Source organism: Dreissena polymorpha, chromosome 11 (genome assembly GCF_020536995.1).
Source record: "Dreissena polymorpha isolate Duluth1 chromosome 11, UMN_Dpol_1.0, whole genome shotgun sequence".
In the NCBI taxonomy this organism is placed as follows: domain Eukaryota; kingdom Metazoa; phylum Mollusca; class Bivalvia; order Myida; family Dreissenidae; genus Dreissena; species Dreissena polymorpha.
In genome coordinates, this window is record NC_068365.1 from 9,098,566 (window position 1) to 9,126,320 (window position 27,755).

At 37.8% G+C, this 27,755-nt stretch overlaps 1 protein-coding gene across 2 annotated transcripts in view; it reads left to right on the forward strand.

Moving 5' to 3' along the window:
* The window catches only part of LOC127851922 (uncharacterized), an 88,084-nt gene extending 63,705 nt beyond the window's left edge, over positions 1–24,379 (forward strand). For both annotated transcript variants that reach the window (XM_052385914.1, XM_052385913.1), the window contains exons 24-38: positions 374–583; positions 1,873–2,054; positions 3,553–3,754; positions 4,683–4,834; positions 5,476–6,282; positions 8,661–8,963; positions 10,816–10,975; positions 11,951–12,201; positions 13,929–14,122; positions 17,017–17,192; positions 18,490–18,621; positions 19,840–20,208; positions 21,318–21,422; positions 22,095–22,187; positions 23,091–24,379. In XM_052385914.1, the coding sequence (XP_052241874.1) occupies positions 374–583; positions 1,873–2,054; positions 3,553–3,754; positions 4,683–4,834; positions 5,476–6,282; positions 8,661–8,963; positions 10,816–10,975; positions 11,951–12,201; positions 13,929–14,122; positions 17,017–17,192; positions 18,490–18,621; positions 19,840–20,208; positions 21,318–21,422; positions 22,095–22,187; positions 23,091–23,584 (3,830 nt within the window). In that variant the 3' untranslated portion in view covers positions 23,585–24,379. The remainder of the gene's footprint in view (positions 1–373; positions 584–1,872; positions 2,055–3,552; positions 3,755–4,682; positions 4,835–5,475; positions 6,283–8,660; positions 8,964–10,815; positions 10,976–11,950; positions 12,202–13,928; positions 14,123–17,016; positions 17,193–18,489; positions 18,622–19,839; positions 20,209–21,317; positions 21,423–22,094; positions 22,188–23,090) is intronic.
* Positions 24,380–27,755: the final 3,376 nt, after the last annotated feature.

The following is a 27,755-nucleotide window of genomic DNA, read 5'->3' on the forward strand; positions in this document are numbered from 1 at the left end:
CAGTCTGCTAATCAGGAATTGAACTTTAAAACTTCATTAAAGAGATATGTGTGGTCCCTGATTAACATGTGCGGACTTCACAGGCTCAGCTTGTACAAAACTATGCAATGCATTAAAGCCTGTTTTCCCATGGCAAGGCTCATATAATAACAGTCTTTTGCAGCGATGCTACTTGTCTGAGAAGCATCACAGAGACTATTAATGTGAAGGGGGTACTTAATGCTATTAAAAACAAAATCAATAGGGGAAAACAACAATAAAATCAATACAAAACGATGTATTAGGTTCCGATGAAGACGTCCCATTGATTGCTTGTTTGCTGGCCTGTATGTATCGCATGATAATATTTCAAATATTCCCCCTCCCCCACCAGGTTCTGAGGAAGATGTGCTACTGATAGCCCGCTGGCTGGCCTGCATGTATCGCAGTCTGGATGAGTTCCATGAAGACCAGTCCATACTGGAGAAGTTGAAGTCTCACCGCATCCTGCCCCTCACTGACGGGGAACTTGTTTCCCTCAACGAGAAGACCGTCTTCTGTCCGGTACCACAGAGTGGGGGCAAGAGGGAAAAGAAGGCCAAAGGTTGGGATATATATGAAAAAAAATGTTTTCATTTCTTTCTGACATATGGTTATTGATAATTTATATGCTTGTTTAAAATTGTCTTCTTCTTTGATACTGTAATGAGTTATTGCAATTAAAATAATTGTTATGTGTTTGATAAAATGAATAAAACAAGAAATGTTTTTGGTAGAAACACAATGCCCCTTAATGCCCCGCTTTGATTTTTTTTTTTTTACCTTTGACTTTGAAGGATGACCTTGACCTTTCAACACTCAAAATGTGCAGCTCCATGAGATACACATGCATGCCAAATATCAAGTTGCTATCATCACTATTGCAAAAGTTATGACCAAGGTTAAAGTTTTGGGACACATAAAATGACAGACAGACAGATACAATGACAGACAGACAGACAGAGGGACAGGCCAGAAACAATATACCCCCAATCATTCGATCCAGGGGCATATAAAATTGTACAATAAGAAAGAAAGAAAGCCAATAAATGATTTATTTAGTAATCTTTCAATGTAAATATTATTATAAAAAATATGTGCATGTGTAACTCAATCTAGGTCTTTTGTTTTGTCTGAATAGAGAGTACATGCACAGTTACTTATTTGATATTTGACTGAATAGAAAGTACATGCACGGTTACTTATTTGATATTTGACTGAATAGAGAGTACATGCACGGTTACTTATTTGATATTTGACTGAATAGAGAGTACATGCACGGTTACTTATTTGATATTTGACTGAATAGAGTGTACATGCACGGTTACTTATTTGATATTTGACTGAATAGAGTGTACATGCACGGTTACTTATTTGATATTTGACTGAATAGAGTGTACATGCACTGTTACTTATTTAATATTTGACTGAATAGAGTGTACATGCACGGTTACTTATTTGATATTTGACTGAATAGAGTGTACATGCACGGTTACTTTTTTGATATTTGACTGAATAGAGTGTACATGCACGGTTACTTATTTGATATTTGACTGAATAGAGTGTACATGCACGGTTACTTATTTGATATTTGATTTCTAGATTATCCTCATATTTAGCCTGATTTTGTTGCTATTTGATTGCCTAGGCTTAATACATGTGCGTAAAGTGTCATCCCAGATTATACATGAGTGTAAAGTGTCATCCCAGATTAGCCTGTGCAGTCTGCACAGGCTATTCTGGGATGTCATTTTGCCCTAGACTATATTTTTGGTTTAGAAGAGACTTCCTTTAAACAATAAACTTATACAATTTACTCTAGTTTCTAACATCCTCTGTACCGCCATGTTTCAGACCCACTGTTCCACCTGCGTACAGACATGAGCAGCCTGCACCCTGGCCTCCTGAACACCAGTGACAGTGAGGTGAACAGCCAGGTACAGAAACTCCTGCTGAGACTGGGCATCAAGCAGTTGTCCCCCTTTGATGTCATCAACCACCACATCCTGCCCGTGTTCCAGTCTGGGGACTGGCAGGTGAGCAGCTGGTCCATATTTACAGGGTCATTGATAGATTTTATATAAGAGCCTCATTCTGGTAAAATGGGGCTTAACACATGTGGGTAAAGTATTATTATTATATCGGATTTATATAGCGCCATTTTCATGCAAGAGTGCACGTTCAAAGGCGTATTACTGTAAACGTGTAGAAATTCGTCGGTATGAAATTTTGTGGTTTAATGAAAAACAACCAATTCGTTGACACGTAATTTCGTGGATTTCAAATTTTCGGGGAAAACTGACCGTCCTAATAATTTAACTTTTATTAAAACAACCAGAGTAATAACAAAGCATAATTTGCTAATCTGTGTTGACAGCAAGACTTGTGGTTAATGTGCACTGAAGCATGAAAGTGTTTCCGATAATTGTCGATAAGAGCAATAAAGCGGCCCACTTATGGGTCCCTGCTGCCTAATTGCCATCGATGTTGTTTTGACAATATTTGCACTTCTCAGCGCAATCGATCCCCTAGTAGAAATTCTTGAGTAATAAGTGTGAAAACCGTTATGTCTCTTTTAAATTTAATTTGCGCATATTGACATATTTGATAAATCTGCAAACTATTAATTTTACGACGTCACGTAAAAGAAATTTGTTTTTCTCCACAATTGGTAATTCTATTTATTATATTTATTAACCATGATTAATAAAACGTATATTAACGATGATGATAAAAAAAGAAAAACTGATATAGTGTTTCTCGGACAACTGACTACACAAGAAAATGTCGGAAATGACATTCGGAAATGACCGATTTTGGATTAAAAATGTATAAATAATGGTTGGTACTTGAATTTGTGGACCAACGAAATCCACGAAAATTAGTACCACACGAAATTTAATGGTTTTACAGTATCCCAGAATAGACTGTTCAGTCGGAACAGGCTAATCAGGGATAACACTTTTTGCCTAAACTGGATTTTTGCTTATAAGAGACTTCCTTTAATAAAAAAAGTGTTGTCCTTTATGAGCCTGTGCAGACAGCACAGGCTACCTTGGATGACACATCACGCAAATTCATTTTACCCAGTTTCCCCAGGCGGAGGCTCATTTCAGATTTTTAGGTAGTTTTATGCTTCCTTGATGCCCCATCCCCACCTTACCCCAAACACCCCCTGAAATAGTGTGTGCTGTTGTGGTACTCCTTTGTATTGGTACCCTTCAGTAGTCTCAGTGTATTGATGTTGATCAGCTGCGACTGCTGCTGAGGTAGAGTTACATTGAAACAGTGCTCAGCTATCATTTAAGGGAAGCAATTTAAAGTATTAGAAGATATTGAATTACTTATCTACATTTAAAATTCAGTAGCATTCCTGTTCAATGAGAAGCAAAAGTAAATTCAACTTCATGTTCAAGAAAAACAAATTCCTCATGTTGAAAATATTGAATTGAAATTCACTTTCATTAATTGCTTATTTTTGCTCAGAATATCATTTAAAAAATACTATTGATTGAGCATTGGCTTTGTTTCCAGGTCAAGTCAGATGAGACGCTCGTGTCCTACCTAGTCTACATCAAGGAGGAGCTGGACAAGCAGCCTTCGCTGTGTAACCTTGACACTCTCAAGGACATTGCCGTGGTGCTGACCAATCACGGCAGGCGGAGGGTCAAAGATGTGCCTGTACACTTCCCACCACAGTACGGAAACGATGTTGACCTTCAGGCAGTATTCAGTGGTGAGTGAATCTTGTTTGGTACAAAATGGTTTGAAAGTGTTTTGGGATATCCATTCAGCTCTTAATAGACATGAAAATCAATGAAATGTTTAATTAATGATCAAGAATTATAAGCATAGGCATGTAATTTAGCATGCCCATTAGAAGAATTAAGGATATCGTTTTCCACTAACTTTTTCATACCATTATTAGTTCTCAATGTTGTAGTGGCAATAAAGATATGGTTTTTCATGCAGCAAAAAGTAGGTTCCATGTTCAGTCTCGATTCTAGGAGGATTCTCGTGATCACCCCGAGGCACGTTCTGAGAAAACAGGGCATAATGCATGTGCGTAAAGTGTCGTCCCAGAGACAACACTTTTTGGGACGACACTTTCCGCTTTTATGACATTTTTTGTTAAAATGAAGTGTCATCTTAGCAAAAATCAAATTTAGGCGGAAAGTGTCGTCCCTGATTAGCCTGTGCAGACTTCACAGGCTAATCTGGGATGACACTTTACGCACATGCATTATGCCCAGTTTTCTCAGGACGTGGCTCACCCCGAAGGTACCAAGCTCTGCTTCTACCTAGGAACAGACTCTCTAACAGAAGTCTTCAATAGTCTAAGGCTTTTAATACTGTAGAGCGATGTTTAAACCTTTCTCACTCAGTAGCAGAGTGAAAATGGCAGTATGCAACTAGCATAAAACCAGAACAGCCTGCAAGTGACTTGCAAGCTGTTCAGGTTTTATGCTGTTTGCTGCTAGAGTATCTTTAGAGTATCTTCAGTATCTTTGGGTTGGAAATGAAGCCTTCACAACTTTAATCTAGTAAGAAACGTCTTGTATTAAATTTGATTTTCTAAGGGGCAACTAACTCGTCAAAATGTGTATTGAAGCCTCAAAGGTTTGGTCTTATTTCACCTCTCAGGACTGACTCTGTTGTTTCAGGCTATGACTGGACTCTGCTTCAGCCAGTGTACCTGCAAGCCCAAATGAGCAGCTCCAGTGCCGCTGGCTGGTTCAGCTTCTTCCAGAAGCTGGGCGTGGACAAGGGTTTCTCAGTGAGGAAGAGAGATGTTGTCATGAAAAGGAAAGACTTGGTTAGTGATTTCAATTATCTGAAATTGTGGGAAGTTTGTTGTTATAGACAAAAAACACCCTACCCCACCCCACATAGATAGCATTAGACCATGTAGAGAAGGCTTCCAAGTTCTGCACAGTGACTGTCTGTCTGTATGCACAAACTTGGCAAACAAAGCAGTCAAAGACCTACAGGCTGTGTGTTTCAATCACTCAAGTTTAATGGTCATTTAGTAAACAATTCTATTCAAATTGTATGTACAAATTTATGATTTCTCATTCTAGTTTTTCACAATAATAACTTTCAAGTATGTTTGGTTTCAAACTTCTTGGGCGAAATGCTATGTATTTCAAACTTCTCATCAAACCAAGGATATATAAATACCGCATATACTGTGGCATTTACTTGTTCACATTCCTTTACACACTTACTTATCAAATATGATAATTATAATGCTGTACAAAAACTACATGATTATATGAGCAATTTTGTAGATGTATTTGTCTCATGCCAGAATTACATAGCATTTCAAAAATGTTTTGCTACTACTATGACTATTTGAGGCTAAAAGATTTCTGGGTCTAAACAACATTTCAAGAGCACTCCATTTACAAAATTCCCCTCAAGATATTTATGGTTATACATGGTACTATTTTCTAGGCGGATTCATTATGGAGTACTCACAGCCAGTTTTGGCCACAAGAGGAGGAATACATTATAAAGGACTACTTTTCTGAGGAACTCTCATGTCTTATCCAAGAGAACAAGTTCCAGTCCACAACAGACCAACCCAACCTAGGCTTTGTTCAGCAAATGAAGACTCTTTGTTTATACCTTGACAAATACTTCAGTGAAAGATTCTCTCCTTTCACAAGCACTAGCGTTGTGGATAAAGATGGAAAAGTCTTGAAAGAGACGGAGACATCTATTGGCATTGTTCTCAAGAAGTTTGCATGGTTACCAGCGATAGAGACGAAAACGTCATTGGATCTGGATGGGAATGTTCAAAAGGACCAACGAGTCACGATGAAAGAATCTTCATGTTTGTATCTTTGGTCTGATCCAGTGGTGAAGATATTGGCTGATAAAGTTCTGTACCTCGATGCCAGACCTCAGTCCAGCAGCTTGATTCAGTTCCTGGGTCTTAAGAACAGTGTGGAAATTGACATCGTAAAGAAACTGTTGCTGTCTTGGAGTCAGAGGGAGAAACCTGAGACGCCAGCTACGTTTTGTACTTCACTTGCCCATATGAAGAATGTGTACGAATATCTGAACAATGTAATGAGCCGACAGGATTTTAATGCCTTACTGCGGGAGGAGCCAATCATATTCGTGCCAAACAGGGCCAGCGACGATAACTTTCGAGTTGTTGCAGGAAGAATGCTGAGACACGATGAGGTGTGGATGGCAGACAAGACAGGGCTGTTTGACAAGCACAGATCACTGTTGGAAGAGTTTCACACAAAGGTGGGTTACAAAATAAAATATATCATACTAACACGTGACGTTTGTTATTTCCCTCTTTGAAGAAGAGGGGGTATATTGTTTTGCTGGATGTCAGTTGGTTGATCGGTCTGTCTGTTGGTAGACCATATTTTTCAGATCAATAACTCATCAACATATTGAACATATTGGCTTGATACTTCACATGTGCATTGCTCTTGGAAAGTAGATGACCCCTATTGAAATTTGGGTCACTCGGTGAAAGGTTAAGTTCACTGTCACAGTAAGTATGAAAATTGTTTCAGACCAATCACTCGTCAAATTATTGACTGATTGGCTTGATACTTCCCATGTGCATTAGCCTGTGACAGTGGATGACCCCTATTACAATTGGGGTCACAAGGTCAATGTCACTGTCACTATAATTGTGAAAATAGTTTCCGGTCATTAACTGGTCAACAAATTGACCATTTCGCTTGATAATTCATATGTTTATTGGCCATGGACTGTAGATGAACCTTTTTGACATTTGGGTCACTAGGTCAAATGTCAAGGTCACTGTCACATTAAGTGTATAAATTGTTTCTGATCAATAACTCGTCAACAAATTGACTGATTGGCTTGATAATTCACATGTGCATTGGACCAGGGGTTCTGAAATATGCTGTCCGAGTTGTCCGAGTCGTCAATTTCCCCTTCCGGGCAAGCAGCTTTTGAAAGCTGGCTTGTCCGGGGACAAGTAAAATTTCCGTGGTAAATTTTGTTTCGAGAACGAAACTTCAATATTTTCCGTTAAAAAAAAACGAACTAGCACACTTTTTTAACTGTAGGTAGGTTATTTTCCGATAATAATTATTTAATGTAGTAAACAAGTCCACGCGTATATAGCAAAAGCCAATCACGCATAAGGTAACATTTATAGTAGAGAAACCAGCGCACGTGTACAGCAACAGCCAATCACGCATTAGATAACATTTTTCGTAAATTGCGAATGGCCGCAAACATGTTTTACCGACCTGCATTCAATTTTTTAAAATAAAACCACTTTAACGTCAAGCCATGAGGCTAATCAGACCAATGATAAAATCAGTTCGGCTTCGGAAAAGAAGAGAAAAGCCAAGTATGAATATGATAAAGCATACGACGCCAAGCGGAAACGAGAATTTGTTGAGTCTTGGCTAATTGAATTTCCTTGGATTGAAAACGTTACCGGTGTGTGTAAATGTAAATTTTGTAAGGAGTTTCCTTTATACGCGGATAATTATATACTTATATTTAGCGGAGATTATTTTATTTCATGTGAATTTTCTAGTCATGTTGAGATTATTAAATATCCGAGATGGTATCATGTGTGACTTAAACGTGTTCTTATTGTTTGCACATCTTGCTTGTATTTTCTAGTTAACTATGTATATAATAAAAAATAGAACTTAACAAAAGTGTATGTTTGTATTATTTGCTTAATTAGTAATGATGTTTTCCTTTATTTATCTTAAAAGTAAGGACAAGTACTTCTTTGGTACGGACAAGTGAATTTGTGGGTCCAACTTTTCCCTGGACAAGTAGACTCATAAAATATTTCAGAACCCCTGTGGACTTTGACAGTAGATGACCCCTATTGAAAGTCGGGTCACTAGTTCAAAGGTCATGGTCACTGTGACATTAAGTGTTAAACTGGTTTCAGTTTGATATGTCATCAAAGGATTGAGTGATGGGTGTCAAGGGCCTCTTTGGGAGTGGGGGGGGGGGGGGGGGGGGGCATCTGTCTCTGACTTCGGAGCTCTTGTTAATTTAATTTTCTTAAATACTAAACATGTTGGGCCAAAGTCTTCATCACAGGTATTAATATAAACATAAATACAGAAAGTGGCTTCAAAGTCATTTGGCAGATAATATATATAACACATAATATCACGCTTTACACAGATGGACCAGAGTTGATACAACAGGGTATTAGTAACCATATGGTTTATACATGTACTTTGTAATAGGTAAACATGAAATATATATGTAAAATATGCTAATATTCTAAATGTAATAAAGTAGTTTTAAGCTTGGCTGTTTTTGGAAATAAAACAAGGTATTGTCATATCCAGCTCGTCGTCCGCGTTGTGCTAAAACCTTAACATTTTGTTAAGGTTTTGAACATTGGCTCTAAAATCAAAGTGCTTCAACCTTCAACTTTGAAACATCATATGTAGCTGCACCTTGATTAGTTCTACATGCCACACCCATTTTGGGGTCAGTAGGTCAAAGGTCAAGGTCACTGTGACCTCTAAAAAAAAAAAAAATCTGACAAGCTTTCATTTATTCAAAACTGCACCCGCAGCCGAGCGTGGCACCCGTTATGTCGTGCTCTTGTTATATTATGTTAAATTATTTTATTTATTTTTCACTCAAAGGTGGGTCAGAAGCAGACCATCATGCTGTACTACCGAGATAGACAGGATCTCCTGGACATGTTCATACAGGAGGGGAAGGTAGACAGGCAGCCAAAAGTGGAGGAATACATTGAGCTCATGGTACTCCTATGCACAACAGAGACACCCAAAGACACCAAGGTACTGACGGATGTCTTGCATATCTTGACTGTGATTGGTCAGGCCCTGATACTGCGACCAGAAGATATTCAGAGCAATCCTAATGCAGAGTTTGGGTTGAGTGTGCTCCGAGAGTCGGTGAAGAAGAGGCTTCAAAATGAGAAGGTGGGTATGCGTAATGTGGTAAAACATTGATTCTTTACTTGATACATGCTGAATTCCACTTAACCCTTTTCCACTTAGATAAGTACTTTGACTTGTTTGTAGTCTCCTAGAATGTTATATTTAATGAAGATTTTCTTACTAGATTCAAGCTATAAAGGCGTGATTTCCAATACTTAGATACTGATGAGCAGCAAACAGCATAAAACCAGAACAGTCTGCGAGTAACTCGCAGTCTGTTCTGGTTTAATGCTGGTTGCATACAGCCATTTTCACTTTGCTACTGAGTGAGAAAGGTTTGCACATAGCAGGTGTCACTTTGCCTCTGAGTGGGAAAGGGTTTAAAAATCAACAAAATCTTCACTGTATTACTTCTCATAATCAACATGGACAACCAAAGCACTTAAAGGGATCTTTTCACGTTTTGTTAAATTGACAAAATTGAAAAAAGTTGTTTCAAATTCGCAAATTTTCGTTTTAGTTATGATATTTGTGAGGAAACAGTAATACTGAACATTAACCATGGTCTAATATAGCCATTATATGCATCTTTTGACGATTTAAAACCCTGAAAATTATAAAGTGTTGCAACGCGAAACGATTGAATAATTTTGAGAATTCTGTTGTCGTTTAATTTTGTGAAACTACGAAGATTGCTTATATAAAGTATAAAATACATCCCTAATACATACTTGGCAGGATGGCCAAGCGGTCTAATTGGTTTTTACTCCAGGACACCAGGTGTCACTGGTTTGAGCCCTGCTGCGGCCTACTTTTTTTTCCTTTTTTATGCTCCCCAAAATTTATTTTGGGGGGAGCATAAAGTCCCCGCTTCGTCTGTCTGTGCGTCTGTCTTGTCCGGGCTATTTCTCAGCAACCAATGACCGGAATTCAATGAAACTTTATGGGAAGCTTCACTACCAAGAGGAGATGTGCATATTATCAGCAGGTTCTGGTCCGATGATTTTTCACAGAGTTATGGCCCTTTGAAATGTTCCATTAACTGCACATATAGTGCAATTTTTGTCCGGGCTATTTCTCAGCAACTAACGACCAGAATTCAATGAAACTTTATGGGAAGCTTCATGACCAAGAGGAGATGTGCATATAATCAGCGGGTTCTGGTCGGATGATTTTTTACAGAGTTATGGCCCTTTGAAATTTTCCATTAACTGTACATAAAGTGCAATTCTTGTCCGAGGCTATTTCTCAGCAACTAAGGACTGGAATTCAATGAAACTTTATGGGAAGCTTCACGACCAAGAGGAGATGTGCATATAATCAGCGGGTTCTGGTCGGATGATTTTTCACAGAGTTATGGCCCTTTGAAATTTGAAATTTTCTATAAAAAAATTATTGTCCCCCCAACTACTGTGCCCTCAAGAGGTTTCCTTTTATCTGAATATATAGTGCAATATTGTGACAAAAAAACGTCTTTGGGGAGCATCACCCGTCTCCGACGGTTTCTTGTTTAATTTTATTCGTGATTATTTACTGGAGCTTATAAGATCAAATGTTTAAATTTATCAATATAAAGCATTTAATTAAAAACTTCAAAAGATGCCAAATTTGTGAAAAGGCCCCTTTAATAGTATAATGAAGTTCTTTCTTTCAAGACAATTGTTTTTGTTTGATTCAATTATTTGTTGTGTAATCATTATTGATTAGTAAAAAAACATTATGTCATTCTAAAACATGGCTTCTAACAATGTCCAACAAATTTCAAATTTTTTAGGTAACCGTAAACCACTGGGTTACTAGATCAAAAACTTGGTTGCTTCAATTTTAATGGACGATGCAGTTGCAAATTGTCATGAAATGATATTATTGTTCTTTTTATTCACCTCACCTGCAGGTGTTCCCGTCAAAGCGAGGTGTGTGGGTGGGGGCGGCAGATCTCCCACTGATCGCAGACAGCAAGGAGCTGGAGGCCATGTTTGCAGACAAGGACTGGGTGCACTTCATAGATGTGAGAGACAAGGCTCCACACAAGAGCAAGGCATCGCCAACGAAAGGTTCATTCATTCTTTGAATTAACCCATTTATGCCTAGTGGACTTTCCCATCCTTCTAAATTGGATCAATTTATTTAAAAAATTATGGATGTCTAGTATATTTTTATCTATATTTAGAATATTTCTTACAGAAATTCCTTTAAGCAAACAGCGCAGACCCTGATCAGACGCCGCATGATGCGGCGTCTCATCAGGGTCTGCGCTGTTTGCTAAGGCCTTTTTTCTAGACGCTAGGCATAAATGGGTTTAACTTGAAATTAGGTCATATGATCTTTGAAATGTGCTTGCCTTTGCTTGAAAGTTCATCAATTGACATTTGAATAAAATAGTAACTTTACAATCGTCATTATAATGTCCTTGAAATAAGGTGTATGATAAAATATTTGAACTTTACATGCGTCAAAATGCCATTGACATTACACAGCCTCTTGAAAACAGGCTCTTGATGTTACAAGGAAAAAGTGTGAGCTAATAGAGTCCATAGATGATCTTCCAAACTCAAGGAATACTGGCTTGTTGCGCAAAATTGCATTAACCCATTTATGCTTAGTGGACTCTCCCATCCTTCTAAATTGGATCAATTTATTTCCAAAATTAGGGATGTCTAGTATATTTATTTCTATATTGAGAATATTTCTTACAGAAATTACTTAAAGCAAACAGCGCAGACCCTGATGCGACGCCGCATCATGCTGCGTCTCATCTGGGTCTACGCTGTTTTCCAAGGCCTTTTTTCTAGACGCTAGGCATAAATGGGTTAATTACAAACAAAATAACCATGAAGTTAGGCATGGTCATTTGAACTATAGTGACTTCATTTGGTAATAATAATTTTTTGTGTGTTTCTAGGTATTAGTTCAGTTCCAGACAATGTATAAAAAAATATTCTTTAAATAATCACAAACATAAACAGCTAACACATTCTATGCAGTCCAAACTAAAAATGCTCAATTTACATTAAATTTTAATTTCGCAGCTGTGGAGAAGACCGTCCAATGGGAGCATATCATGGTTGTCCTGGATATATGTGGTATACGAAAACTAAACAGCATTTTGGAGATAAAACCTGCCCCAGAAATGATCAAACCTTGTCCGGAACTTCAGTTGTACTTCCACCGTATAGTTCCCCTGGTGCAACAATACCTGATGGCACGCTATGAGGATGTATACACTGTACTGGAGGATCTGAACACCAGGCAGATGTTGGCTGAGGCCAATTTTTTCCAGGTAGGTTGGTTTGATATGTATTTAAAGTATAAATAGTGGTATTTTTGTTTAAGGTGAGTTGAATTATGTGGGACTAGGATTTCTGGGATTTTCCTTCCATGCATATCCTTGAGGGTTAACAGGTTTGGTTATCATCATTTATTGAAAGACTTATGGCTATTAGTTATTCTCTGTTCCTATTTCAACCATGTTGTGGATATCGTGTCCACTTAGCAATAAAGAGATCATCGGTTTGATCCTGTTTGGGGGAACATTCTCAAAATCTTTCCAAAGATGTCAAACCTTGTACCTTTCCAGTATGAGTTTTTGCAGATAAATTGCCCTTCATCTGTTTTTATGTCCCCGGTAGGGTGGCATATAGCAGTTAAACTGTCTGTCAGTCAGTCAGTCTGTCTGTCTGTCTGTCTGTCTGTCTGTCTGTCTGTCTGTCTGTCTGTCTGTCTGTCTGTCTGTCTGTCTGTCTGTCTGTCTGTCTGTCTGTCTGGTCTGTCTGTCTGTCGGTCTGTCTGTCTGTCTGTCTGTCGTCTGTCTGTCTGTCTGTCTGTCTGTCTGTCTGTCTGTCTGTCTGTCTGTCTGTCTGGTCTGTCTGTCTGTCTGTCTGTCTGTCTGTCTGTCTGTCTGTCTGTCTGTCTGTCTGTCTGTCTGTCTGTCTGTCTGTCTGTCTGTCTGTCTGTCTGTCTGTCTGTCTGTCTGTCTGTCTGTCTGTCTGTCTGTCTGTCGTCTGTCTGTCTGTCTGTCTGTTCCTGTCTGTCTGTCTGTCTGTCTGTCTGTCTGTCTGTCTGTCTGTCTGTCAGTCTGTGCGTCTGTCCGAAAACTTTAACATTGGCCATAACTTTTGCAATATTGAAGATAGCAACTTGATATTATGCATGCATGTGTAGGAGCTGCACATTTTGAATGGTGAAAGGTCAAGGTCATCCTTCAAGGTCAAATATATGGCTTCAAAGCAGCGCAATAAATAGCATTGTGTTTTTGACAAATGCATCACTTGTTCTTCTATAAAATAGTCCAAAATACATGTATTATGTTTCAACTACTCTTTAACTTCTTAGCAGATCTCACTCAAACATTCACAGTTGATTGACCTTAATGTGAAGGTGCTGGTTAAGAAATGGTTTTTGGCTGCAATGAGTTTTGGCAGAATAATGACCCTTTATCATTTTTTATGCCCCCCAAGGAGGGCATATAGTGATCGGACCGTCCATCTGTCCGTCCGTCACACTTTGCGTTTAGGTTTTGAAAAATGCTCATAGCTTCTAAGTCCCTTCAGATAGCAACTTGATATTTGGCATGCATGTGTATCTCATGGAGCTGCACATTTTGAGTGGTGAAAGGTCAAGGTCATCCTTTAAGGTCAAAGGTAAAAAAAAAAATAATCAAGGGAAGTAATAAGCTTCAAAGGGAGATAATTATCTGTTCCTGCCAAATGATAAAAAAAATAAAAAATAAATCAAAGCAGCGCAGTAGGGGGCATTGTGTTTCTGACAAACACATCTCTTGTTCTACTTTAATATAGTCCAAAATATTATGTTTCAATGACTCTTTAACTAGCCATGGGAGGATTGCAGTCCGCACCGGCTAATCACAGGCGACACTTTCCACTTTTAATGTATTTTCCTTTGAATGAACTCTTTTCTTAGTGAAAATCAAGTTTAGGCAGAAAGTGTTGTCCCTGATTAGCCAGTTATGCACATGCAAAGTGAGGCTCATATTTCTTTCCATTTTAGACCAAGAAGCTGGAGGTGACGTACTGGCTGACGGGGATGAAACAGGACACATTAGTGGTGAAGGAGGAGAAGTGTGTGATCTGCCCACCAACATTCTTTTTCCATGAGGAGCACCTTGGCTCTCTGCCAGACATCTACAGGGAGGTGGCTCGGCACTTCAGTCAAGGAAACAGTGACTGCTACGCCTCCCTTAGGTGAGCAATAGAGTTGTTTTTTAGCTGAACAGAGCACTACGTGCTGATGATGAGCTTTTCTGATCTCCTTTTGTCCGTCGTGCGTCCTTAAGATTTACCTTGTTATCACTTTGAGGGCCACATTTATTGTTCACTCTTCAAACTTTGTCAGAGGCATTTGCTCCAATAATATCATGGTGGCGTTAGAAACCGGGTCACATAAGGTAAAAAATTTGGTCACTTGGTCAAATTAAAGAAAAAGCTTGTTAACACTCAAGAAGTCACATCTATTATACAATCTTCATGACAATTGGTCAGAACATTTTTATGCCCCCGAAGGAGGGCATATAGTGATCGGACTGTCCGTCTGTTTGTCTTTCCGTCACACTTTGCGTTTAGGTTTCGAAAAAATGCTCATCTATGTCGCTTCAGATAGCAACTTGATATTTGGCATGCATGTGTATCTCATGCAGTTGCACATTTTGAGTGGTTAAAGGTCAAGGTCATCCTTAAAGGTATAAGTTTAAAAAAACAAATCCATGGGAAGAAATAATCTTCAAAGGGAGATAATTATTTGTACCTGCCAATTGATAATTTTTCTTTATAAATCAAAGCGGCGCAGAAGGGGGCATTGTGTTTCTGACAAACAAATTTCTTGTTTATAATGATATATCATCTGAGTTTGAAAATGGTAACGGTTGGTTATAAAACATGGCTGCTAGGTGGTGGGGCAGTTTTACTAATATGGCTGCCAGGGGATGGGGCAGTTTTACTAATATGGGTTTAGTAAAACCTTTTTAACACTCAAGAAGTCACATTTATAGTCCAACCTTCATAAAACTTGGTAAACACAGTTTTTCTAATGATTCCTCTGCTGAGTTTGAAAATGGTTCTGGTTAGTCTAAAAACATGGCCACCAGGGTATGGGGCAGTTTTCCTTATATGGCTTTAGTAAAACCTTGTTAATTAACATTAGTTTTGATGATACCAGTGCAGAGTTAAAAATGATGCTGGTCTGTTGAAAAACATGACCGCCAGGGGACAGAGCAGTTTTTGCTATATGGCTTTAGTGGAACCTTGTTAACACTAAAGAAGTCACATTTTTAGTTAAATGTTAATGAAACTTGGTCAAGATATTCGTTCAAATGATATCTCAACTGAGTTTGAAGCTGGGTGATTGGAAACCTTTTAACAGTCTAGAAGTCTCATTTTTAGTCATTTATTTCCTTCTGGTCTTAGGTTAGCGCCTTAGGGCCGATGGCCCTCATGTATTTGGATGGATTTTTTTGTGAGATTATTATTTTTATGAATTAATTTCATGTATCAAACTATTGTATTTATGTGAACTCAGTCATTGGAATTAGAGATTCTTTGCTTTGCAATAAGAATGTCTAGTGTAGTTTTTTAAGGGGTAGGTGTATGATTAGTTTAACAACTGCTGAGGTTTGTCACTTTGACTATTTAGTTACTGCGGACTTTATCATGGCTTCTTTGCTTTAAAAGGTGCAGGTGGAATTATTCAATTTACTGATACAGAAATTCTATTTCAATTCATTTACCATGATTACTCTAAGTTTTCGGACACTGAATTTTTTGACAACCCCTTTTTTAGCCAAAATCATAATTTTTGTGTGACTCTTAATTTTCAGACATACCGGTTTTTGTTTATAATTAATGACTCTAAATGTTTGTATAGTGTGTATAACAGCACTATTTTGCCTGATTTTTGTTATTTCAATCGTGTAGAATTTCTTAAGCCATTAAATAACTACATGTTTATCCCTAACCATTACATAACTACTGAACATTTACAATAAATAAGTATGGAGGTAAAACATAAGAATAAAACATAATCAGGTGAAGTTCATAACATATTATTCCCCATAAGTTAATTAAGGTAACCACTATTCGGCATACTAACTTCTCTATATATAAATGTAGGGCATATCGGTAAAATATAATATTTCATGGCTCCTTTACATTTTGCAACAAGCCACAGATGAACCTCTCTACCAGAGCACATTATAAGGTCTGTTTGGCCACAGTGCACTGGTCTTTTTGGATCAAATTATATCTTTGGCGAATACCTGGGAAGCTGAGGTAAATTTGACCCACTTTGGCTCAAAATGGATGTTTTTCCCATGAAAGGTCACAGGGTTAGGGGAAACTCTATAGATGCATTCTATGAAGAGGCTTATACACTTCGAAACACACACACCTGATTTCTGACCTGTTTTTCCCTTATCTTGTGACACTTCGTTCATACTTTTTTTACAAGCAGATAAAGGTCATAAAACCTAGCAGATGAATGCCTGAGGGCAATTAACCATAACAATTACGTGAATCAGTAAATACGGGTAATAAACAATTGGTTAACCCAATCTTATGAAGTAAGCAGTATGTTTAATGTTTTTACTTTTTTGTTCTATATCATTCTAGGTACAGGTAGGAAAGCTTTGGCATGGTATTTTACAAGCATGTTCTATTAGTCTTTGATACAATGGACGCTTTTCATATGTCATCATATTATCCAATTGTCCATGCAATATTTAAGATTTTCTAAATTTTCAGTCACATTATTTTTTGTCTCCAAATTTTACTTTATGTGTCTGAAAACTTAGAGTAATTACGTTACTTTTTAATGTTTAATTTTCATAGGGTAACAGATGTAGATACACACAAATTTATTAATTCTTTAAAGCTAGAGTTACCAAATATTTGTGCACTTCATATTGCATATCTGCTTTGTACGAGTTAGCTTGCTCAGATAAAATTTTAGTAGGTTTACTTGTCAATTGAAAAACATTGAAATGGTGTAAAAAGTAATCGAAAGGAAAGAAGATACAGCTCAAACCTTATTAATGATTCTTAAGACTTATATGGAATAACATACATGATTTTGTCCCATTTATCAGGGGTTTCCTTTCTGAGGTGAACAACATCATCGCTGGTAACACAACGGACACAGCAGAGATCCTGCTTGCACGGCACAACGCAGACGACAACCCGGAGTTACCCGAGACTGACGTGTGGACAGTTCTTGCGCCTAAAATGCCTGAGCCAGAGCCTGTACCAGAACCTGAGCCAGTCTGTGAGTAGAGCGGGAAATTTTTAGTTTGGCTGTTTTCGGAGAAAACTCGAGGTATTGTCATAGCCTGCTCGTCGTGTCCGTTGTCGTGTCGTCCGCCGTCCCCGTCATGCTAAAACCTTGGCATTTTGTCAACCTTTAGAACATTGGCTCTAAAATCAAAGTGCTTCCACCTACAACTTTGAAACTTCATATGTAGATGCATCTTGATGAGTTCTACACGCCACACCCATTTTTGGGTCACTAGATTAAAGGTCAAGGTCACTGTGACCTCTAAAAAAAAATCTAACAAGCTTTCATTTATTCAAAAATGCACCCGCAGCCTAGCATTGGCACCCGTTATGCGGTGCTCTTGTTTTAATTTGTAGTTGTGCTTAGTGTAATTTGGAGTTTTGCGCATTTGCACAAGCTAATCAGGGAGGTCACTTTATGTTTTAATAGAATTTTCGTGCAAAGTCGGATTGTGTCATCCTTGATAAGGCTGTTGGGACTGCACAGTTTAATCTGTGATGACTTAAACGCACATGCCCGGTTCTCCTAAAGTGCGGCTTATTTTGTGTTTAAGTACTCCTGTCTGATTTTGAAAGTATTGGAATTTATCAATGTTTAATCACAAGCTCCTTAATGCTTTCCATAGTAATTTGCTGACATTGTTGGGGGCAGATATCTCACTGATAAAAATACAAAACACTTTGATTAAAGTAAAGAAGTTATTATTGATTGTTATAATTGTAATTGTAAAGTTTCTGTTCCTGTGAAGGCCTGTGATGCCATTGGGTTGAATAGACATGTTTATAATGTTTTATTCTGCAAGTGATTTTTTACCGAAACAGTTTTAAAGGAAATCATATACTATATCAACTATAACTATTTGAATGACACTACCTGTCATACATAGAATGGTTCAGTGTTGTTTTTACTGAAGGATTTTTTGTGTGTGCATGAAATTTTGGAGATCCAGAGTTCAACTATTCCAATAATATTATTGATAATATATCTGTAAAGCAAAACAGCTGTAGATTTTCATTTATTGACAGAGCAGATCATGATCCTAGAGGTAAAGCCAGAACAAAGTGGTCACATGTTCGAACCCCTATTCAACCTTAAACTACCGGTACTAACTCAACATTAGCGTGAGACATTAAACGAAGGTGCAGAACAACATAAAGAGGTTTCATGCGGGAAATAAATGAGCCAGGGTTGTGAGCTATGGCCATGTGGGAGTAATCCCTTTTCACTTAAAATCGTCTTACTACTTTTTAAAGACATTGAGAGCAGTTTTCGTGTACTTCCCTCACAGATGCAGAAGAAGTAGGAGAGTATGAGGTGGACATTGGAGAAGGGGGTGGAGTCACAGCATTGGACCAGGAGGGGGCACCTGTCATGAGGGCGTGGCCTCCTGTGGCAGAGAAATCACATGGCGTAAGAAAAGGTGTGGTATTCTATATATATCAATTCACTTTCTTATTATCTTTAGCCGATGTTTTTTTTATGTTGCACATAAAAATTGAGAAATATCTCTTATAAGTTTTATTTTTCATCAAGAATGTATAAAGTTGCTTTTGAAGGAAATGTCATGATGAATAGCCATTATTTGTCTGATTTTTAAATTTGCATTTGGAATATTAATATTTATTGTGTAAGTAAATAAGCACTTTCAGTGTACAATTGGCTTTATGATTAAATTAAGCAAATGGTTCTATACTTTTGTTGGTGTGCTGTTTATCTGCTACAAAAGAAATGCATTATTATTTTATGTAGGAAAAGTATGGAAGTTCCCTACCTCTGTGAGGTAGTTTGGCATTATTTTTTTTGTATTTGATCAAGAAAACTAAGAGAAAATTACTTACAAGCACGCTTTTAACACATGCGGCATGATTTCTTGTAATCGGGCCAAGATGTCTCTTGAAATATCCACACAAACACTCAAATCTGGTTACACTTTCGGGCCTGTCTTTGGCCATTTTCTGTGTGGTGGGTCTCGGCCAATTTTCAGCCAGAGTTTTGCCACATTTCAAACGTTTCCTACATTCCTAAGTCAGTCGTAGGTTTTCTTGTTTGGGAGAGCAGTAAATTCAGCTTACTCGCAAAACAATCTAAATAACTAATCCATGTTGTGAATTAATCGGAATAACAAGTAAAGAAATACTTGTACATGAACATAGACCCATAATTGAGACCTTTTGTACAATATTGGTCACTTTACCACAAACTTCGAGCGTTTAATTGCCGAGAAGTATTAAAAGTGCATGTACTTATGAATTGTGTTTTTGTGGTAGCTGTGTCTACATCATAGCTGTCTGACTGTGAATATAACATAATTGAAAACTTAACGTCGGTTCACATATTTATACATTCATAATATTTTGCCAAAGTTGAATACAATTCATAACCAGGTTTCATTGTTGAGTGTGATGTATACTGACTGAAGCCTATGTTTCACACATGCTACCAATGCCTAGCACTAGGCCCCAATACTATTTAATTGATTGTTGATGAAAAACTTAAAAGAAAATGGAAACGCATGGACATCAAATGAAACTATATTTTAAAAAGAATAAAGCTATATTTTTTTTTAAGATTTAAAGAGTGGCCTAGGAGAAGTACAACTCACTATATTACTAAGGTGAAATATTTTACTTGTTTCTAGTTTATACTAAGAGCGAGGAAACATCCAAGATATGGCCACCTCCAGAAGGCAAAGACTACATGCGTCAAGTGCGAGATCTGCCTAGCAATATACGGGTGGTGGATAACTCTAATACTCTGGGATTACGCCCAGCAAGTGGAACAGCCACTTCCGCCTATCCCAGTGATGAGGGAGTGAGAACTACTCACCCTGATGATGGTGTTGCTAGGCCTGCCCATGCATTTGACACAGAAGGTAAACCTACTCACTCGGATGAGGTGAGAGTAAGGCGTGAAGTGAGAACAGAACAAGGACAACTAGAGATTACAGACAAACCCCAGGAACATGTAGAGGGGGCTGCAGCCAGTAATCAGGATACAGAGATTCAAAGTATGATAGTTCAGTTCTCTCGTTGCTCTATAGTGTTGACTTCAAATTGTCTTTTATTGTTATGCCCTATTTACCATGAAGTGATGCACCTATATGGGGCAGCAGATGCTGACTCATGGGGAATATGCCTGAGAGGTATTTGATTTTGAATTTTGTGTTGGGGTGGGGGACACTATCAGGGACATCTAGATTTCAACCAGTCCATTTACAGGAAGTTCAAATATTTGAATGCCCACTTGTAAAGATGTTTGTTTAGTCTCCAGTCCTGTTTATGCCCAATATTATCTCCTGGGGAATATTGGTAGGCTAATATGTCTTATGTAAAAAATTGTGCTTTTGGTACGCCTTAACACTCTTGCTGTTATATGGAAATGTTGGGCAGGGGGATTATAATTGTCGCTCTAGAAGGTTGGACTTTCAGTGGATATATTATATTTGTCAGAAGTAGAACTGTTTTCAAATAACTAAGCAGAAGTGATCAGAAAAAATGTTCCCAAGGACCAGGTCGCTACGATTATGAATTTATGACCAAGGTCACAATTCAAGGTCAAAAATCAAATTTAGTGAATCAGTCTTGATTGATTGGTACTATGCATAAATTTGTTGACATAAAGACTGTAACTTCATCATTCATGAGACAACTTTCAAATAACTTTCCACAAATATACACCATTGGTAAAGACATGTTGGTTGCATTTCTTTGGTCTCTAATTCAAATTGCGGAAAGGCATGATCTATTTGTATTCTGTGAATAGGTCGACTCATTACACACTAACTATTCGTTACGGTGATTTTTATGTCCCCCACCACTATAGTGGGGGGACATGTTGTTTTTGCCCTGTCTGTTGGTTGGTTGGTTGGTTTGTGTTAGTTTGCTCCAACTTAAACATTTTGCCATAACTTTTGCAATATTGAAGATAGCTACTTCATATTTGGCATGCATGTGTATCTCATGGAGCTGCACATTTTGAGTGGTGAAAGGTCAAGGTCATCCTTCAAGGTCAAAGGTCAAATATAGGTTCAAAGCGGCCCAGAAGGGGACATAGTGTTTCTGACAAACACATATCTTGTTATGCACTAAGACTATTTCTGAGTAGCCCTTTTCCCAGGAAAGCGAAAGCTATCTGAAACAGAAGAGCACCTGCAGCAGAGCAAGCGACATTCCAGTGACCTGGAGGGGCTACACACCACTGTACCTGAGGAGTGTGAGCCAGGTATGAGACAAACAGACAAAATGTGTTGGTTTTAGGTTGCCTCAACCACATAATAAGATCATTTTACTGAGTTTGCAATAAAAAAATATTGTGTTTACAAATGTAATATATTTAATTCGCCGCCGAATTTTGTCAGAGTATGTCAGAATTGCTGGGAATTCAAAACTACTCGGATACAATGGATTGTTTACAATGTGATTACAAGCCTTTTGGAAGTATATATAGTCCTATTGTCCCTGAAATTACATTATGGTATCTTGTATATGTATTTTAAACTGTAATTCATTGGTCAATATTCAATTAAGAAGTCAAACACACTTAATTAAAAAGTTTTTTTTTAATTCTTGCAATGTGTCAACCTTGAGGTTGACTCAATGTTGTATGTTGCAGGCATCATCACCTTCAGATAAACCATTAGAAAAAACTGTGAAAATACCAGTTCAGAAAAAATCTTATATGAAAATCAAGTTGCTGTATTTTTTTAAGTAAACTATAAAGTACATGTCTCAGGAAGAAATTTCAATTTTAACATATCCGCAACTTCTACTTAGGCAAGTTGAACATAATGCAGTTGAGCTGAATTGAATAATTAAATTTTTTATCTTGAATTAGCCTTTGTTTTGATGTTTCAAATAATTTTGAATATGAACGTCGTATTTTGTCCTTTAACAGTCCCTCTGTCTCACCACGAGTATCATCGCCACCACCACCATCACCACTTCCCGGCTCCACTTGAGTTTGGCACCACTAAACATCTCAGAAAAGGTGAGCTGCTATTGGTGGTTTTCACCTCTACTTTGGTATTTTTTGGTATTTTTCCCATAATCTTACAATCTGGATAACTCCCACGAAAGCATCTACAATTTAAAATTGGTAATAAAATAATTCCCATGGCCAATATTCCCCAACTGTGATCAAGGTTAATTATCATTTGAGTGGCGTTGTGAGAAAACTGGGCTTAATGCATGTGCCTAAAGCGTCATCCCAGATAAGCCTATGCAGTCCGCCCAGGCTAATCAGGGACGACACTTTTTCGCCTAAATTGGATTTTTGCTAAGAAGAGATTTCATTTAAACGAAAGATGTCATAAAAGCGGAAAGTGTTGTCCCTGATTGGCCTGTGCAGACTGCACAGGCTAATCTGGGACGACACTTTACGCACATGCATTAAGACCAGTTTTCTCAGAACGCGACTCATGTGTTCTGAGAAAGCAAGGCTTAGTGCATGCGCATACATGAAGTGTCAGCCTGGTAAAAACTGTGGAGTCCATATAGGCTTATATTCAGGACAGTACTTTGCTAATATGATTTTATGTTAAGAAGTGACTCCTTGGTAACTGGAAAAAATATATATCAAAGTGCCATCTAGGAGCATCTTTACAGACTGCAGAGTGCAATCTTGGTATTAAGGCCAATTTTGTTCACATTAAAAATGTGTTTTTATGTTTTTAACAACCGTAGGTAAATTTGCTGTGTGTGTTTTGTTGATTCTAGTAAAACCATTACCATAATTAAGATTGATAATTGATTAATATTAATTGTGAAAAACAAGTTGAAATAGCTTCAGACACATAATAATTACATTGTATGTTCTACAGCTTATTTCAACTTATATGAAAATAAATAACTCCTTGTATTTACCATGTATTTGTTTCTGTATTATTTCCAGGTGACCCCATATGGAAGTACATGGTGACAGACTACGCCTTTGATGAACTGGGTACCGGTATGGACCTTCAGCCACCTGAGAGCATCCTCCAATCAAACGACATGAGAGAGGACGAACTGGGAATCGGGCGGTGGGGCGAGGAACTTGTGGACAAATACCTGAGGAGGGAGTTGGAACAGGGCAAGATCTCGAGTTATGAGTGGAACAACAGTGAAGATGAGACAGGGGCACCATATGATTTTGTCGTAAACTTTGTCGATGAAAATGGGACTCAAATCAAAGACTTTGTGGAGGTAAAGAGTACAAAGTCTAGCGAGAAAGGAGTGTTTGAGATCTCTGTGCAGCAGATCAAGTTTGCTGAGGAAATGAAGGACAAGTTCCATATTTTCCGTGTGTTTAATGCAGGAAATATGGAGAAGGTTCGATTGATCCGGATTTATGACTTGAATATGAGGCTGTCACAGAAACAAGTGAAGTTGTGTATGCTGATTTAGAGGGAATGAAGCGAAGTCGGGAACTGTATTTGACTGAAAAGTAACTGTTTTTCCGTCTTCATACTTATTCAATATTTTGTATTGTGCTTATTATTGATGGAAGTGTGCAATATATTCACACTAGTTGGCTTAAAAATGACAAACCTTTTGTTTGATCGAAGTTATTGTATCATGTACAATTTTAACACGTACAAATTTTTAATAATTATGACCAAGAAAAATATGACAAGAAACATCATTTGCAATTTCTAATGATTTTTTTTAGTTTTATTTGATTTTTATTACACAATCTTATTGATTTTGTTTGCTCTTATCTCATGAAAAGTTGATTGCAGCCCTTCTAAGTTAACATCTGTCATTTGTGTAATGTGTCAAGTTTTTGTTAAGTTGAATGCTACTATACATAAGCTTTCAAAATATTTCATTTATACATCGTTTTCATGCATCAGTCATGCATCTCTGCTTTTCAACTTCATCACATGTGCAATCAGACTAATGGCATATGAACTTTTTACTGTTTTCCCTTTTACCTATTAGTCTGCAAAGTGTGCCTGAGAAAACAATTCTGGTACAAATAGATGAACTGAAAGCCACGATATGATTACAAAAACTGTTCAAGATTGGTTTCACATAGGGTTCAGATGTTTATAGCTCTTGTTTAGAGATACATCACAACCATGGCATTTAAAAAAGAAGCCGACCTTGTCTTTATTTCAGTTAAATCATATGTATTATGAACATGTTTCTGTTGCATTTGTTAATAAAAAATATATCAGTCTTTTAAGATAACGGTCATCCTGCTTGTTCAGGGTTATTAATTGACCAAATTCATATACTCATCTTAGTTAAAGAACTCTGTTATTTCTTTCATTTTGAACTGCAAATTTTGAGTTATAGTGACAATACGAGGAAGGTTGAAATTGAATCTTTCTGTAATAGTGTCGTGTTTTGTTATCAGAGTTACCATGATGGATATTGTAGTACAATGTCAGAGGAGTTACCATTGTACAAACTGTGCTAATTGCTGCGTGCCTTTTTACTAAAGGTCCAAGACAATGTTAATGTTTGAAAATTGCCCAGTTTCTCATTTTAAATTGCGATTGTGTATTATATCTCTTTATTCTGCAATTTTATCCTGGGAAGGGGGGGGGTACCTTCCTATATACGGGTATATAGGAGTGTGCCGATTTTATGGGGTGTGTTTTTTGACTACAATTATAGATATGGGTATGGTTTTGAGCATCTAAGTATAGATAGTGTTTTTCTCAGGCCATTTTAGCGTGGCGAAAAGCCACGCCACCCTCCCAGATCGCCGCTCTGCCCTTTTCAAAGGCAAATTTCGCCACGCGTCCTTCTTTTCAAAGGCAAATTTCGCCACACGCCCTTATCGATAACATCTTTATTGCCTTACGATCTAACTTGGTCCGCAAAATCAGCTTCCTTGATTGTCTGTGACGCACCGACTGTGCTTGATTTACTCGAGAGACGTCAAAGTCTAATAACTACATTAATCGAGTAGATTTAATCTATAACAGTGCTCGATTTATAAGTAGTCAAACTGACGGTCACATAACCCCAAACCGGAACTCCTGTTTTTAGGGTTACATGCAGTCAGTTTGATACTTAGCACACATTGTTGAGTGCATGCTGCCTAGGATTTGTAAAATACATTGCAAATGGTTGGTTTTGGTATCAACTTGAAGGTATATTTGTAAGCAATAAGAAAATAAGCCATTTTTGTGCTCTACTTTTTGTGTTGATGGTTCCCGGCTTTGAAAGTAGGTCATACTATTTGAGCCCAAAATGGTTGTCTGCACAGCTGTCAAAACCGGTTTGCCTTTTCTAAGGTGATTATTTTGAGTTTGCGCGTATAGAATTTAATGACATGCATTTTTTTCAAAAGATTATGCATTAATCTTTCCAATGATGTATGATGATATAGTGGGTATGCGCTTGATCATGGTAAAAATTGATATCGAACTTCAACTATTTTATATGTAATATAGAAGGAAATTAATTGCGCATGCGTAACCTTTAAGCACATCCGACCAAGTTAGTCGTCTGCCAGAATTTTGACATTTGACCATCAAAAACTCTCTGTATTGCAAAACATAACTGCCAGATGTCATTTTGACCCAAATAAGGGCTGTTTGCAATTGGGCTGTTGCACTTGGGGTCATAAGGGGGGTAAATGCTGGAAAATCACACCGAAACCTGTTCCGGAGACATATTCTAAGACTACTTAAACACCCGGTATTGTTTTTCAGTGCCATTTTGACATTAATTTGCATCAATCTCAATAATGAACCTAATGCATGTCTTTATTTCATCTGTATTTATTATTATTGTTTACTTTTTGAGCCTTTTTCTGTTAAAAATGCCCGCCAATTTTGGACCTACACTTCTATCCGCCTTCGCCTTCAACCCATTCAGGCAGATCTACTCAGAATAACACTACTTTGCCTTATTTTACCTGTTTGGATATCTCGCTGAGTTCAAGTAAAATCAAGTATTCAGCTGAAAACACAAAAATGATAATAATATTATGCTTTCTTTCCTGGAAGAATGTTGTTGCGATAGACCCTGCATGAAAAACACCAGGGAATCTGTATTTAAGTGACCTTAATATTATGCGTAAACCTAAGTGTGCATTTGTAGGCGGTGTCGAAATGGGTCTATAGCTCTGCCTGAACTGTCGTCCAATTGGTTTACAAGTCCGGCTGAAGTGACAGGCCATCAAAAACTGTACAGTGTGACTGATTCGGAGACGGCCCTCAACACTCGCCCAGTCGTGTCGAGAGGATCGGTGTCTTTGCAGGTTAGTACGCCGTTATTTTCAATTAAATCTATTGTAAAATGATTTCTTTGATATCCTGGCACACTTTTGTCACCAAAATTAGGAAATTTGTGTGTTTTACATTGACTGCAGCTCTGAAACCAAACTTTGTGGCGATAACTTTGCCGGTGTGCCCGACAATGTGATGCCGGCGTGGTGAATTAACCATTTGCAGCAAATAAAGCGAGAAAGACTATTGAAAGCTTACTCTAATTGTATCTAACTTACATTAGTTGGCACCGTAATGGGCAAATGCGCACAAAAAACCTTTTTTGTTTTCTCAGATTACACGGAATTGAGCACCCGGGCCAGACTGACACTTTCCGGAGCCTGCCCTAGACGGAACTTGAGCCGAGGAATCATAGGTCCAGGTGTGACAAAAGACTTAAAGCTCATGTCTGACGATGACTTTTTTTAGTCAGGAAGCCAAGTGTGTTGTTTTTCCATGCAAGCGAGCCCTTTTGTTGGGTCAAATGACATCAGCATTGCTGCTTCTACATGGATTTTACCTAAAATGTGCAAAAAAAATATAAAAAGTTTGTTCGAATCCAGTTCAAAACCTGCTTTGATGCACAAATATTGCCATTGATGATTTTTTTCACTTATTAAGCCATATGTAAGATAAGCTTTGCCTATTAGAATCGAAAGACATGCCTTGTATGGAGTCTAAGTGCTGCATGTATGATGTAACCGAGTTTGGCTTTTCTACCTTAATTCTTGACGCGAAACGCTGTTACGCATGGCGCTTTCAACGGCAACTTTTATGAATTAATCTGTGTGTCATTGTACCGGAACTTTGTGATCTTTCTCAAAACAGATTATGCCTGTGGGAAAAGTGCCTTTAATTTAAATTTGAAGGGGTTGGGTTCTCTTAAAGGTCACATAACCCCAAACCGGAACTCCTGTTTTTAGGGTTACATGCAGTCAGTTTGATACTTAGCACACATTGTTGAGTGCATGCTGCCTAGGATTTGTAAAATACATTGCAAATGGTTGGTTTTGGTATCAACTTGAAGGTATATTTGTAAGCAATAAGAAAATAAGCCATTTTTGTGCTCTACTTTTTGTGTTGATGGTTCCCGGCTTTGAAAGTAGGTCATACTATTTGAGCCCAAAATGGTTGTCTGCACAGCTGTCAAAACCGGTTTGCCTTTTCTAAGGTGATTATTTTGAGTTTGCGCGTATAGAATTTAATGACATGCATTTTTTTCAAAAGATTATGCATTAATCTTTCCAATGATGTATGATGATATAGTGGGTATGCGCTTGATCATGGTAAAAATTGATATCGAACTTCAACTATTTTATATGTAATATAGAAGGAAATTAATTGCG